Below are 15,276 nucleotides of genomic sequence, written 5' to 3' on the forward strand. Positions count from 1 at the left end.
CAATCAATTAACTCTTTTTGCTTTTTTGCCCCAATTTCAGTTTAATTTGATTGTTTCGTAAAATGTTTGATTGTCAATGTAGTATGTTGATTAACTGTCCATCCTTTACTTTAATCTAATCCATTTTAAATTGATTTCGCCTTTTTTACATCATTGATTAAGTTGATTCTCTGTTTATAAAAGTTAATTGCTTCATCTCTCATCACGATCGTTGATCTCAGCTGGATATCAATTTAATTCCTATATCTTTAAACATTAATTACAATCCATAATATGGATTTGTTTAACTAACAATCAATCATATTTAAATTAGATTCTTAATCATCATCAACTGATTAATTCTTGTCTTTTCATTTCATCTCAGTTAATTTTGTATTATCATTGTGAAAATGAAAAGGTAACAAGACTTAAATATCTAATTGAAACTAATTGTTAATCAATGAGAAAAAAATTAACTCTCATCAGACTTAAATAATACATACTAACCATTTAATTCAATTAGTAATTATGGTTTTAATTGTTACCGTTGGTGTAATCATACCATTTAATAGATGAATACGATTATCTTAACCAGAGGATAATGATGATTAGTCTTGATTAATTAAATCTAATCAAGACTAATCTGTTGAATTGGGAATATGGAAAATCAACTAATGATAATAAACTATTCTGTTAATTGTTATGATGACAGAGACCTGGAAATGAATGAAGATAAAAACAATTTCAAATTGTTGGGCCTCCGATTTATTTTAAAATAATCTTCATCTTTTCAATGAAGATGCAATCAAATTATCATGTCTCAGGTTATCTTCATCTTCATCTTCATCTTAATCTTCATCTTCATCCTCTTGATTTGTAATCCTAATAATATATTATGTCTGTTAGTTGGATAAATAAATTGCTCAGGATTTAAGTTGAATGATTTGTTTGTCACAATCGTTTGACATTAGTCTTCATCATGGCTTAGGTTGATTCTTCATGAGGAACATGATGAATTCATGATCTTCCACCTCCCACCTTATCCTTCATTATCCTCATCTCTGAATCATGATCAGAATCATGATTCAGTTTCAAATCCTTTTAATATCATTGGTTGAAATGTTCATTTCCAATGGATGAGGTGAACTTTTTACTTTAACCTTCAAATTGGATGTGAAAAGTTATCAATTGTTGTTGGTTAATTGTGACACATTGAAACTGTAATTAAGTAAATTTTGTTTGAGTGAGAAGATTTGATTGTGATTAGATTTCATTATTTTGGGAGTTAAATATTATCACTGATTAGGAAACTTTTTCCATTCCATTATAATCCATTATTATAATCAAATTACCGTTTTCAACATTATTATAATTTGATTGTTGTTATATCACCAGTGATAAAAGCAAACTGACAACAAAGAAACTGGAAGATGATAATTTCTGATGATGATGATGATGATTAAAATGATGATGGAAACTTGATGAGGAAGATGATGAGATGAGCTCTTTTTTAATGATTACCAAAACATGATAATGGTACAAGGACCAGTCCATAAAGATTATCATCATTTGGAGATGATGATGATGTTATACTGTTTATTGAAGTGAGAATATGGAAGATGAGAGATGAGAGAGAGATGAAGATAAAAATGGATCAAGATTTTCATCTTTATACGGTTGACACTAACGATTTAAAGTGACATCGCCTCGGGGAAAATCTGACAGACACCATAGAGGGAACAGGGAATGAGATCTGAAGGAGGAAAAGTGAAGATTAAACATGTTACAAGTAATTAGAAAATTTGATTGCTCTTTAATTGTTAATTGTTCTCTATCGACTATTGAGAATATTTTTCTTTCTATGAGTTTAAATTGTTGATTGTTGACTGTCGACTGTTAATTGGATTGATTATCTCAAACGACGATATTGGATCAATGTTTTAATTATATTATACTTTTAACCGAAATTAAGAGTTTAATTGTTGATATTAAAATGAATCTATTGGTTTTTGTTTCGTTTCAATTTGTTTTAATTGTCATTTGTATTTAATTGTTTGATAGAATCTATTTTTGATTAAAGTCACTTTTCCATATTGTGATGAAAAAAAAAGGTAAAAGGAGTTGGATGAATTGGAAGCTATTACGGATTTTAATTGTAATGAAAGTATGATAATTGTATTAAATTGTTATGGAAGAGTGGAAGATGATTAAGATTAGAAAATGATAAAATAAATATAAATCAATTGTTATAACAATTGAAGTGAAATTTAAAAATGGTGATTTAAAATGAAAGTAGGTTTTTGCAACGGTTGCTCTGATTTCTTGGTAATCAGTGTCTTGGAACAGAGGAGAGATACAATTTGATGAAATTTGATTGTGATGAATTAATAAGATTTTTCTTTAAGACTCCTGGGTGAAAGAGAGAGAGAGAGAGATGTTATGATGGAAGACAATTAAACAGTTTTTAACAATTAAGATCCGTAAATAAGTTTCGAGTATAAAATGTTGATGCACCTTCGATGGAAAGATTCACTTTCAAAGTTTACGTTGATCGTGTAAGTATAACAGTCCAAAAACTTTAAGTAATTTACTAATCCAGTGATTTAAAAGTCCAATTTGGATTCTCCAATTTCTTAGTTAACTAAATTCTTCCTCAAATTGTGAGTAAAAAAATGTTTTTTGACAACAGTAAATGTTTTGGACAATCTTTAGCTTTTGCTGCAACAATTTGCTTCTGGTTAACATTGTTAACTAATCACCAGGTTCATGGTAACATCGGTGTTAAACCTTCTGCAGCCAATTTAACCGCTAGTAATGTACCTTATCCATATTATGACTATGAACGGGATCCTCGACAATGGTTCAGTCAAGGTTATGGATCATATGGAACCACTTTCGCTCCTTTCAACGGTGGAATTGAAACATTGGTGGTGGGTTTCATGATCTCTCTTGCAATTGGTTTTATTGGATTGCCCTTGATGATCCTTCTTTACTCCATGTTCTTGGGTAACACTGGAAGTGGATTCAGTTTGGTTCCTCCATCAGCTGCTACCACCACGATCAATGGTCGTAAACGTCGAGAGGCAAATGTTATTGAAGCTCTATTACCCCAATTGGATTCTGTGAACAATGAGAAATTGATTGATATATTTAAAAAGTTAACAGCTCAACCTGATCAAATGAATTATCTGATGAAGTTTTTCAAGAATAACAAAGAGCAACAAAAATAGAAAATAATTCACACCAGAGAAGAAAATGTGAATAATTAAATCAGAAGATTCAATTAAATTGTGAAAATTCACCTGATCGAGCTTAAGAAACCTTTTTTACTTACTGGTAAATGTAATGTTTTTATATGTATCACAATCACATCTCACCTTTTTGGTTTGAGATCCATAACCAAACAAAAATAGTAGACCATCAAATATTCTGTGTTCTAAACGAGAATAAAACAATTCATCAATTATACTGATTCAATTGATAATTTAACATAACAGTTGAAAAATAACTCACCAAAAAAATCAAATCATGTGAACAAAGAAACAACCTAAACGGCACAAGAATTGACGGGATGACGTTTTTTCGGCATTTAAATTGGCGATTGAACCATTTTCCATCACTGGAACGGTTTATTGTCCAATTGAAAAAAGAGAAATCAAATTAATCAAACAAAATTAACAATGATGATCATCGGTTGAGAAGAGAAAGTGAACATTTGAAGTTCCAATTTTGAAGAGAATAGAAAATGAAAAAGTAGATATTCGATCAACTAGATGGCGTTTGGGTCTTTTTCTATTTTTCGTTTTAGAATTTCGATTTAGAATTTTTTCTTTTTACTGATCTAATTAAGTGATTAATTAGAATTCTCTTAGAACTTGCATACGATTTTAAAGAGAAATCATATTAATTGGTAGGGATAGAATAATTGAATCTCTTTGTAGTGAAGTAAATAGTTTGGGTTAACTAATCAATCCGATGATGAATCGGTGATAAGTTAATCCTCACGGTTTAATTTGATTTGATCGTTAATTGTTGGGTTTTATTACAATTTACATAGAGTATTATTTAAGGTTGATGGGAGATGATTATCACAATGGTACAATGATGATTTTAGTTTGCTTGTTGAAATGGAGACAATAGGTTATGTTTTGTTTTTCTAATTCTTTGGCTTTTTCTTTTTAGGCTCATCCAAATCATCGTCCCATTGAATAAGAAGTTCACAAAGTTCACCTTTCACCTTTGCAAGTCTTTCTTTTTTCCAAGTTTCTTGTTGTTGACGAATCTCTTCAGATGTCAAAAATTTTCTTGGAGCCATTGCCAAGTTCGGTTCAGTTTCACCATGATACCTACTTACATGAGATTTGTAAGCTTCTTCATCTTCAGCAGGGAATCTACATTTAGCTCGATAACATAGAAGCACAAATTTTCTTTCTTCTTCATTAGATTCTTTCAACTGCGGGGACATTTCCATTTCCTCCGAGTCTGGTAACGCCTTCATAGCCTTAAACCTCGGTGTTATGGTCGGTGAATAATTGGAAAAGGAGGAAATGAGCTTCTTAATGGTCATCCGTTGATCTTTGTTTGATTTCTTCAGTTCCTTCAAGAGTTCAAGAATGTTTGACATTTTTAACAAGAAGAAAAACAAATAACAGTAATCACAAAAGAAAAATCAAAGAAGAATAGACAATTTTCGATAATTAATTGATCGTTTATCGGTAAAGATACAAATGAGAAGTGAAGAGAAAATCAAAATATTCTATGTTAACTTTGCCGCTTCAAAAATTCTCTTTGGAATTTGTTTCCATGGAAACGGTCGCTAGATGGAAGCAGCTGTTCAGTCGGTAAACACAATCACTTAGCGAGTGTTTTGATTTTTATTGTTTTCTATTAAATTAATTAATTGATTGATCTCTTTTTTTGATTAAGTGTATTATTAACCATTTGTATTATAATAGGTTCAAGTGTTGATTATTCCAAAAAATGAAGCTTGTCAGGTGAGTTTTAAGTGTCATCGATGAAAAGAAAGTCTATAATCTTTGTTGACGGGTTTTCTTTTTTTTTTTTGGTTCGATGTTTTTTTTTGACTAACTCATGTCATCTGATATTTATTGTCTTTTCTTTCTCTCTCTGGGTTTATTATTTAGATTTTTGATGAAACTTTCAAATGAGACTTTAACAGTCGAATTGAAAAATGGATCAGTCATTACTGGAACTGTTACCGGTGTTGATGTTGCCATGAATACCCACATGAAATTTGTAAAAGTTGTTCCACCTAAAGGTATGTTCGCGGTTTTTTTGTTACTATTTTCTCTAATAGTAATCAGTTCATTTTACTGCAATTGTTGTTATAATGAGACTTTTTTCTTACTTTGCTTTAAATGATTCTTAGGAGGTGATCCTATGAAATTGGAAGCTCTATCCATAAGAGGTAACAATATAAGATACTTTTTACTGCCTGATGCTTTACCATTGGAAACTTTACTGGTTGATGATACACCGAAAACAAAAGCCAAGAAAAGAGAAGCAGCGGCTCGAGGTCGTGGACGAGGACGTGGCCGAGGAAGAGGCCGTGGTGGTCGAGGCGGCGGAGGACCCCCACCTAGAAAAAGAACCAATTAAACCTCTAACCAAATGATCATCTTTAACTGATTTAATCAATTTTATTGTAATACATGTTTGCTGATGAACAATAAGAAATAGAATTGATTTCTTCGCAAAAAAAGAAAGAAAGAATTCTTATTTTTAACTTGTTTCTTACACTTAACATGTTAGTCAGTACAAAGAAATCAAATCAAATTACATGGAATGACAATGAAAAAAAAACAAAAAACATAAATAATCTTGTTGACATTTGATGAAATGTATTGGAAATATTTTTGATACTGAACATTTGTTGACTTGGAAATGTAAACAGTTTTGTAGAGAGAGAGAGAGAGATTTGATTTTTACATTGGTTAAAGTGAATCAATATGAGAATTAGATATTATATTATGTTGAGGAAATTGAAGGATAACAATTAAATTAATACATAAATATCTATATAATGATTATATATCACAATCAACTGCCAAATTGAGTGTACTTGGTTGAATCTCGGTATAATCCTCGATCGGCTTGGTAAAGTAAAGTGGCCAATATTTTATCATGAGTAATTGTTTTAGATGGAAGTACGATCTGTTAAATTGTGAGAATGAAACAATTAGTTATTATCTGGTTGAAAGAATTGAAAAAAAAACTGTTTACCTTAATTATATCTTGTGGAGCCATTTTGTGAAATTTAACATCTCTCGTTAATCTACTCATGATCGCTTTTAATTCGGTAAATTTGGTCGGAGGTAAATTGTGGTTGTTAACATTTTCTTTGGTCACTAAAATTGTTGGATGGTTTGGATCACTGTTTAACACTTTATTAACTGCCCATTGGTACATTATTTGAAATTTCTGAATCTCCGTCAGGTCAAGTCCAGGTCGAGAGAGTATATTAGTTATCATGGTTTCACTGAGAGTTAAAAATTCACTGCGAGAGAAAAATTTACCGACTCGAGGATCGACAAATTTTAATATTGTATTAACCAATTGGGTCGCTGAATTGTATCTCCAATAATAGTTTTCCAATTGATTTAACATCGCGGGTACACAACTAAGACGAAGATGAGTTTTTGCATGATGGAAACAAGCTTGGAGTAAATCGGGTAGATCAAAATGTTCCGCTGCACAAATTAAACCAGGAATCGTATCACAGGTCAGTGGACATGAGCCCGAATGAAGATATTCAATGAGAAGTTGAAAAGTGTTGCCATCAAATTCAATTATCGTAAACTAATAATCAAAAGAGAGAGGAAAAAGTTGATTAATTTTGCGAGTTTCAATTAATTGTTGTTCTTACCTCAGTTTGGGCTAATTTATTTCTATCAATTTTAGCGATATCAGCACACACCGAGAGACTCGGGATTTTAGATGGATCGATATTTAAATCAGTGCGACCATAAATTGATTCGCTTTGCCATCTTTTAATTGAATCGTTTCGATTTTTGCTTCCCCAACCCGCCCAAGAACCGGACACTAACCTCGAGAAAGCGGCACGAAAACTTCCACCCAGAGATGAGGCTCCAGGAACCGTAAGGTAAGTCGGTGTTTTGGATGCTGAGGCATTCGAAAAGTTTGATATGGTTGATTCTTTACGTTTACTTTTCGATTCTGATGGATGAATTATCTTGGGGATTTGTGAGATTTTATGAATTGTACTGGCAGTGATGCTACTTTTTCGAGTGGTTCGAGGTTTTTCAGGTGATGATGATTGATTCTTATTAAGGGAGTTACTTGGTCCAAGTGGCTGATGTCCAGTAATGGTGGTCAGAGATGGATTGATGGTCGAGGAACCAATCCCTGAAGATGATGAACTACTTATACCAACACCACTTGATGAGCTTCCAGGTATTAAAGGTGATAAAGAGTTACTTCCAATTCCTCCCATGGTTGGATTAATTGAGCCACCAGGGTTGTTCATTTGGGCGGATGATGGATTAACGGTTCCTGGTGGACTGAAGCCATACAACATTTCAAGAAAAACCCGACTTCGAATGGCCAAAATTGCTCGGACTCCATAAATTCGTCTGATCTGTGTTTCATGACAACCATTTCCGGGATTACCCATCACGTTAAATGCGACATCACAAATCATTTTAGCATTATTGTTGAAAGCACTACTAAAATCTTTGGCCAGTTGATCGTAACCTTCAAAAAGATCACGTACAGAGTCTAAAAGTGGACTAGAAGGTCTCATGTGACCAATAGGTCTCCATGAACCTCGGCGATATGGTTTGGGAATTTGTCCGGTTGCAAGATGATTCGCTAAATTGGTAACAAGATCTTCAAGCATTTGACTTCGAGTTCGATCCTTTGCAAAAAAGAAAAAGAAAACAATGTATCAACATATTTAACAAATTGTAGGAGCTAAAGTTTATTTACCTGCATTCGTGCAAATTTTGGAGCAGAATAACTCGCTCTCTCTCCATTGACGATCTTAGTTAAGAGCCAATCTCTTAAATGTGGTCCCTTGAAAAGAAATACAAACAAATGGAAACAATTAAGATTGGAAAGTGCATAGAATCAGAGCAACCACTTGTTGAATGATTGATTATTTTCTAACCTTTTCGAATGTCGATTCGTGCCATAAATAGGGTTTGTAAGCAGAGACTTCGTCTCGACAGACAACACTGATTGAGTATTTTCTCACTTCGTCCTCAGCGAGAGGCTTAGGTGTTGTTCGAACGACTATGAATGCATGTAGAAAATGGGATTTGATACAACCTACAAAATGGAAAGTCAAAATTGTCAATTAAGAGGATCAAAACTTTTTCTCTCTAAGTTGGAAAGTGAACTTACCAGGCCAAAAAGGGGTATCATCGGCTTCTATGAAGGCAACACAAACAATATCATTTCCAATATGTCGTTTCTTTTGTAACTTTTGAGGATCGTTCTCCTCGTGGGGAAGCATAGTGGACACATGGAACATAATTTCAATATTTTTCCAATTAGTGTAGACTGATTCGGTTCCTGTCAGATCGTGAACAGTATCTAGGCCACCTTTATATTTATCGAAACCTTTTAACCTTATCCTGTCTCCGAGAATTTCGAGAAACTCAGCAAACCGAGGTGACTCTTCCCTATTCCCTAAAATAACCTCTTCCGAAGTTTGACCCTTTTTGATATAAATTATTCCGACCTTAAGTTCAGATTTAACGAAAACTTGATCCAATTTGATTAATTCATCAGGTATAGATGGAAGTTGCCCAAGGCTAAGGGATGGTTTAAGTCCAGCTTCGTCACCAAGAGCTTTGACCACCGCTTCTCGATCATAACGATCAGCACAAATCGAACTCGCAGGAACCAGACCATGTAAAGAATAGGAAACTGTTCTAAGAAGAATTCGAAATTGATCCCGACCAGCGGCACTTTCCTGTTTAAGACTCAATATAACGGGACCAAGACCTTCATCGTTGGTAAAATAATTCCAATGTTCTTTACCATAATAATGCTTTTCGTAGATTTCCTCTTGGAAGGAGATAAGTTCATATGGATCCTCTGATTTACTCTGAGGTTGATTTGTTGATGGTAAAGGTTCAGGTTCACCTTTTGGAGGAGCAGGAGGAGATGGAGGTGGTGAAGTTGAGTGAGCTTGCGTTATGACCTAGAATGAGAAAAAAAGAATAGAAATAAAGAGTGAGAGAGTGAGTATGAGAGATAAATAATAGAATAAAAAGGAGAGAAGAAGAAGAAGAGAAAAAAAATTATACAAATAATATATATTCAGGTAGAAGGAAGTTGAGGAAGAAGAAAAAAATATGTAAGACCAGAGGTGATGAGGTAAAAAAGGGATGAAAGTGATGAAGATGTTAATGGAAAGAAAGAGGAACAGGAAGAGGAAGAGAGAAAAGAAAGAGAATCAATATTGTATAGACATGATGACAGTTTTTTCACTAGAGGTAAATAAATGATTAGGAGAAGATGATTAAGTTGTCAGGTAAGGAGGTGGTGAGGAAGAGGTGGTGGTGGGAATTGAGATGATGATGAGAAAATGCCTAAATTAGATGCATTTTAGGTTCGAAAGTGGCTTTAATCTCGTAGTGACTTTAAGAAATTGAAGGCAAAAGATTAATTCGTTGATGATTGATGAGAAAAGTTAATCTAACCATTAAAAGTATTAATCTGTTGACAAGTATCACTGATGAAAATGATTTGCAAGATTAATTGATTCAAATCAAAAGAATAAACAATTTTTTCAGAGTTTTAGTGAAACTAATTGATTAATTATCGCACCAATTGAAAACTATAACCAAGTTTAGATTGTCAATAAGGTGGATGAGATTGTGAGATGAATTGTTTGTTTTTTGCATAGAAAAATTGACCTCGACTGACCAAACGAAAATTTGATTAATATGATTCGATAAAGGATAAGAGAGGGATGAAATTAATTTAAATTGTTAATGATTAACGTACAATGTTGGGCTGTTTACGATAAAGCTCAATGTCATCTTTGGTCATTGGTGTTTGTGATTCGATCACTTGAATCGTCGGTGGTTGTAATCGACCGTAGGGACACATATCGTTGGTTGATTTGGATGTGTCTTGTCTCTCCAATCGACTGACATTAAAACCCTCCGAGGAAGTGTTACTCCGAGGTATCATGGTGGGAATTCCGAGTAAAAGATTTTCACCTTCTTTAGGTTCTTTACAATCAAGCAATGAAGATGAACATGGATTATCTGATTTATCACCCATTGAGAAATCACCTGTTGAAGATGAGGCTTGTTGTATTATTAACTGGGGTTGTGATGATGATGATGATTGTAATTGTTGTGACGACTGTTGTTGTTGTTGTTGCTGTTGTTGTAATGCCTGTTGCTGTTGGTTAATGTAACTACCTGGTGGACCAGTAAAGTTTGGTGTTCCACAACATTCAATCCAATAGGATGAGGTCGGTTTAATACCATGAGGATAACCTGAACAATAGGGTGACCCTGGACAGGCCTGAACGGGAATCGGAAATGAGAGAGTGGTACTACTTTTCCTTCGAGCCTCAGCATAACCCAAACTTTGCCGTTTAAAATCCTTCAATTTGGCCATGAACTCTTCTCCGCCGGTTCCAATTCCCGATATATCTGAAAAGTGTAATGGACAATAAACCTTATTACCATATCTTTTGGCACAATTTGAATTATTTTGTTCCAAACGAATGCCACAAACTGAACAAATTAAACAATCTTCATGGTACAAATTATTAACATAACTTCCTGGTGATGCTGTGGTTCCAGCGGCGGTCAGTAGGTTACTGCCCAACTCTTTCCAGGTTGACCAGGTTTGATGAGGTAAAATTGGAAGCTCGCAGATAAAACAGAGAGAAACCATGATTTGGTTTAATTTAATTACAATTAAAAGTAAAAAGAAAGAGTTGAGACGGTTTAATACTGATTCAGATTAATGATGACGATGATCTTGTTGTTGTTGTTGTCCAAAATTAACTTGATTTGTGATGATGATTATGAAGATGGTGATGGTGATTCTGATGATATCTAATTGTGACAATTAGATAAATTATTTATGTTAATCAGAAAATTATTTGTCTTCTTGTGCCAGAATAATTGTAGTAATAAAAGGAAATTGTTGATTTGTTATTACAAGGGATTTACAAATGGAAACATTGATCACAATAAATTAACAGAGATTTTTGATTTGTTTTCGTTTGGTTAACCAAAGCTCAAACATAATTGTCTTAATTTGGTCCAATGATGAGAAACAGTTGATTGGTGAAACATTTTGTTCTTAATCAAATAGTCAAATTGATTGTAAACACTATCTACAGTGTGGATGAGAAGATTAACCAAAAGAATCACTGAGGAAGAAGATGAAGAAAACAATTTTAGAATAAAAGAAAACGAAGCTCTCATCTTCATCTCTTCCTTTCTCCATCAACATTATCTTCTTCTTCCTCTCCATTGACAAAATGAACTGAGGTGGTGATGATGGTGGTGATTATGTCGACACTCAGGGAAGATTCAGTTTTCGTTATCAAGGTTTGTTGTTTTCCTTTACATTGTAACATGATTAGGAAAAACAATCCTGGTTAAATTGACCATAGAATGAGTAGTGTGGTGATGGAGGATTTTTTTATCGCTCAGAGAAACAATAAGAACTGAAATCATGGAAAAAGAAAGGAGAGAGAGAGAGAGAGAGAGAGAGAATTGAAATTGTTCACCGAAAACACCAAGGCTGAATCAATTGGTAACCAAAGAAGTGCAAGAGGAAACAGTTGATTGTGGATCAATTTGTAATTTAAATTGAGCTTCTCGGTTTTTCTCTATCTTGTAATTCAGATGTAACCTCACAATGGATGAGAAAAACTCACAGAGATGAAGATGATGATGGAGATTAGTGAGCGTGTTGGTTACGATTTAGATGAAGATTAGCACATAAACACAAGCGAATTTTGATTTTTTTTTCATGGAGATGATGATGGTAATGGCAATGATTACATTTATTCATTCGCTATATATTATATATTGGAAAAGGAAGAGAGGATGCGTTCATTAATCTCGAATGGAAGTGATCAATCTCAGTTGAGTTACACCATTGAAAACATACAATTCTCCATACAGAAGGAAACCAATGTAAAACCAGAAGGAACCAGAGATAAATTATATATTCACAGAGAGAGCGAGAGAGAGAGAGTCGGTTTGAGTAGATTTGATGAGAATTAATTAATCAACAAGTGAACGATGGGTTGATCAAATTTCTTTACACATTTTCTGTGTGTTAATTCATAGAAAACACAAGTGTACCAGCACTAATCACAGAATCGAATAGAATAAAATGAAAACAAATTTTTCTCTCGATCAACTGGTCGGTTTTCTTTATCACCGATAGAGATTCACTTCAGGTTTTAGACTTACCTGTTGATCTTAGGATTATTAGAGAGAATCACAATTAACGGGAAAATAAGAACTACGGAAATAAATTAATTCTCATTAGTAGAAATCAATTTATTCTAAATGATAATGATGATGATTTAGAGAAAAGTGACTCAAATGAAAAAAGAAATTTTCAATCTGGTCAAGAGATTATTTTCTTTTCTTTTACACAGAACAGAATTAAATTAATTAGTTGAATTGGAAATAATTAGTTAACAATTTAGAAGAAAAAAAAATTAACAGTTAACTTGTTTTCCTTCATCTGGTTGTCGCTACAATAGCTAAGGGGAAAAAAGAAAGAAAGAAAAGAAGAAAGAGAAAAAAGAACAAGAAAATCAGCTGATTATCGGTCTTATGTTTTCCTTTTTTTCTCTTTCTTTTTCTTTCTTTGTTGATGACTCTGTCATCTCTCTGGTTTGTTTTTCTCCTTGTTCATCATGATTTAGTTTCCATTTAGAATTAAATTTGATCTTTGTTTCTTTTATTTTCGATTTGATTTTATTTTAATTTTCCATCCGAGTGCCATGAGATTTAATCTAAATCCTAATTCGAGTAAAATTGATACAATTTATCGGAGTATCTTGTTGAGTAAATTTTTCACCCAAGGATGGGGAGACCCCGAGAATATGAAAAAGTAAGTCACCAAGAGAATCTATTTATTTTCTATTCTATTCTAAGTTATTTCATATGATTCTAATTAACTGTTGGTGTTTCCTTTATTCTATTTAATTTCTTTTGTTTTTAAAATTGTTCTTTTTCAGGATATTTTCTTTAAGAAAAATTATGTCAAACCGAGAATCGTGTATGAAAATGGTCTCAACCAATCATCCAATTTATATCGATAAGGTTGTCGAAGATACCAAAGAATATACTCTTACTGAAGGTCATTTTATCAGTCCCCTGGAAGAATATCTATCGGAAGGTATTCCAGAGGAATCAAGAATTGCAAGATTCCAATTGTTGGTACCCAAAACATGGAGACATCCATATCTCAAGCCTATTTGCCTTCATTTAGCTGGAACCGGTGATCATGTTAGTTGTTTTCATGGGTTAATTGTGTTAATGGTGATCTTTGTGTGATTCATTGTAATTAATTTATCTATTTCTCTGTTTTGTTGTTTTCATATTATCAGTTTTTCTGGCGGCGAAGAGCTCTAATGGCGAAACCTTTGCTACGTGAATCTGGAATTGGTTCAATCATTTTGGAAAATCCTTTTTGTATGTTTTGTTTTACTCTTTGCTGTATTCTAATTGTTGCTAGTGATTAATAACCGTTAGAATCTGTGTGTTAATTGTCTCTCTTCTAATTCAGATGGATCTCGTAAACCTCCGGATCAAATTCGTTCATGTCTTCGTAAAGTTTCAGATATTTTTATCATGGGTGGTTGTTTAATCCTTGAGTCAATTGCGCTTTTCAATTGGTGTGAGAAAATGAACTTTGCTCCTCTCTGTGTAACGGGTATTTCCATGGGTGGACATGTAAGTTAATCGTCTGAATCATAATTGAACAGTTTTCATTGAACCAGAACAATTTATTCATTAGATGGCATCTTTGGCTGGTGTTAGTTGGAACAAGCCGATTTCAATAATACCTTGTCTCTCATGGACAACGGCTTCTTGTGCATTCACTCAAGGTGATTAATATCTGATTGTGAAAATTACTTAAGACTTGAAAGAAATATTAATAAGATAACTGTATTTTCATAGGTGTTTTAAGTGGTGCTATTCCCTGGCAAACATTAGAAGATCAATACGTTCAATATGGTTCAGAGTTTCAAAACGAAGTCAAGAAAATGATCCATTCACCTGAATGGGTAAGTTTGAGATCGATAATCAGAACGCGTCATTTATTCATTGGAATTTTTTTATTTCTTTTTTTTTCTTCTCATGGTTAATTCATTTTCTCAGGATGAGGTATTTAATGCGGGAAGAAAATTCGCTCAAAACTTTCCATCTAGTCTCGATTCAATGGTCAATGGAAATGGTTCCAAAGGAGATGAGCAAAACTCTGATCTCAAGTTAGACTGTCTTAATTTCATGCGTGGTATTATGGATGAATGTACTCACCTTGGTAATTTTGGTCCACCGGTCGATCCCGAATTAGTAACCATTGTCACTGCTTCTCAAGATGCCTATGTACCGAGAGATGGTATCATACCCTTGACCAAAATTTGGCCTGGAGCTAAACTACATACTCTTGAGGGTGGACATGTAACAGCGATACTTTTTAACATGGATGTTTTCAGGTAATCGGTTAATTGGCCATTTGGATTTTGTGATCAAAATTGTAAATTATGTTTTTCTTTTAATTGTTTTACCCACAGAGAAATGATTACATCTTCAATTAAATTGAACGCACAGAGATATTATCGACAAGAGCTGTGATAATGATCAAGCCACTTTTATTACGAGATTGCTAACAATCAAAAATACAACTTAATTGATGAATGTAGATCCAATTAATGTGATAAAACTCCTTCTTCAAATTTCCCCTTTTACATTTCATCAAATAATTAATAATTTGGCCGATTGCTGATGTACATCATTTGCCTGGAAAAATATCAATTTGTTAATCATCTCTGGTTTCATAATCATCTAAATCATTTAAACTCTCAACAAATATATTATTACTTTTCCTATTCCATGTGAGATAATCATTTCTAACAATTAACTGATTCAATTGATGCATAATTAGTAATAATCAACCATGAAGCCAGAAATGCAATTATATTAAAAAAGAAAGATTAACTTTACAATTAATTAAAAGTTAAATTGTAAACCAATGTAATATATTTTGTATTTAATTCAGTCCCAAGTGTGAATCTTGATT

General features: G+C 33.2%; 4 protein-coding genes across 4 annotated transcripts; 3 read left to right on the forward strand and 1 right to left on the reverse strand.

Moving 5' to 3' along the window:
- The first annotated feature begins 2,651 nt into the window (after positions 1 to 2,651).
- Positions 2,652 to 3,473, forward strand: LOC128391183 (uncharacterized). The gene has a single exon (XM_053351030.1). It carries the CDS (start codon positions 2,652 to 2,654, stop codon positions 3,207 to 3,209), a length of 558 nt encoding a protein of 185 aa, XP_053207005.1. The 3' UTR covers positions 3,210 to 3,473.
- Positions 3,474 to 4,820: 1,347 nt separating this feature from the next.
- Positions 4,821 to 5,712, forward strand: LOC128391425 (small nuclear ribonucleoprotein Sm D1-like). The gene is made up of 3 exons (XM_053351314.1): positions 4,821 to 4,973; positions 5,124 to 5,257; positions 5,369 to 5,712. Exons 1-3 carry the CDS (start codon positions 4,960 to 4,962, stop codon positions 5,596 to 5,598), a joined length of 378 nt encoding a protein of 125 aa, XP_053207289.1. The 5' UTR covers positions 4,821 to 4,959; the 3' UTR covers positions 5,599 to 5,712.
- Positions 5,713 to 5,818: 106 nt separating this feature from the next.
- Positions 5,819 to 12,697, reverse strand: LOC128391420 (uncharacterized). The gene is made up of 7 exons (XM_053351308.1): positions 9,979 to 12,697; positions 8,365 to 9,169; positions 8,129 to 8,289; positions 7,948 to 8,034; positions 6,866 to 7,876; positions 6,223 to 6,798; positions 5,819 to 6,153 (listed from the first exon to the last, which is right to left on the reverse strand). The coding sequence occupies exons 1-7, from the start codon at positions 10,885 to 10,887 to the stop codon at positions 6,040 to 6,042; spliced, it is 3,663 nt and encodes a 1,220-aa protein (XP_053207283.1). The 5' UTR covers positions 10,888 to 12,697; the 3' UTR covers positions 5,819 to 6,039.
- Positions 12,698 to 12,828: 131 nt separating this feature from the next.
- On the forward strand, positions 12,829 to 15,234 carry LOC128391423 (protein ABHD18-like). Its single transcript, XM_053351312.1, has 8 exons — positions 12,829 to 13,080; positions 13,208 to 13,478; positions 13,580 to 13,664; positions 13,759 to 13,925; positions 13,990 to 14,080; positions 14,154 to 14,260; positions 14,355 to 14,692; positions 14,771 to 15,234. The coding sequence occupies exons 1-8, from the start codon at positions 12,971 to 12,973 to the stop codon at positions 14,829 to 14,831; spliced, it is 1,230 nt and encodes a 409-aa protein (XP_053207287.1). The 5' UTR covers positions 12,829 to 12,970; the 3' UTR covers positions 14,832 to 15,234.
- The last annotated feature ends 42 nt before the right edge of the window (positions 15,235 to 15,276 follow it).

Source organism: Panonychus citri, unplaced genomic scaffold (genome assembly GCF_014898815.1).
Source record: "Panonychus citri isolate SS breed McGregor unplaced genomic scaffold, ASM1489881v1 Contig00134, whole genome shotgun sequence".
NCBI classification, from domain to species: Eukaryota; Metazoa; Arthropoda; class Arachnida; order Trombidiformes; family Tetranychidae; genus Panonychus; species Panonychus citri.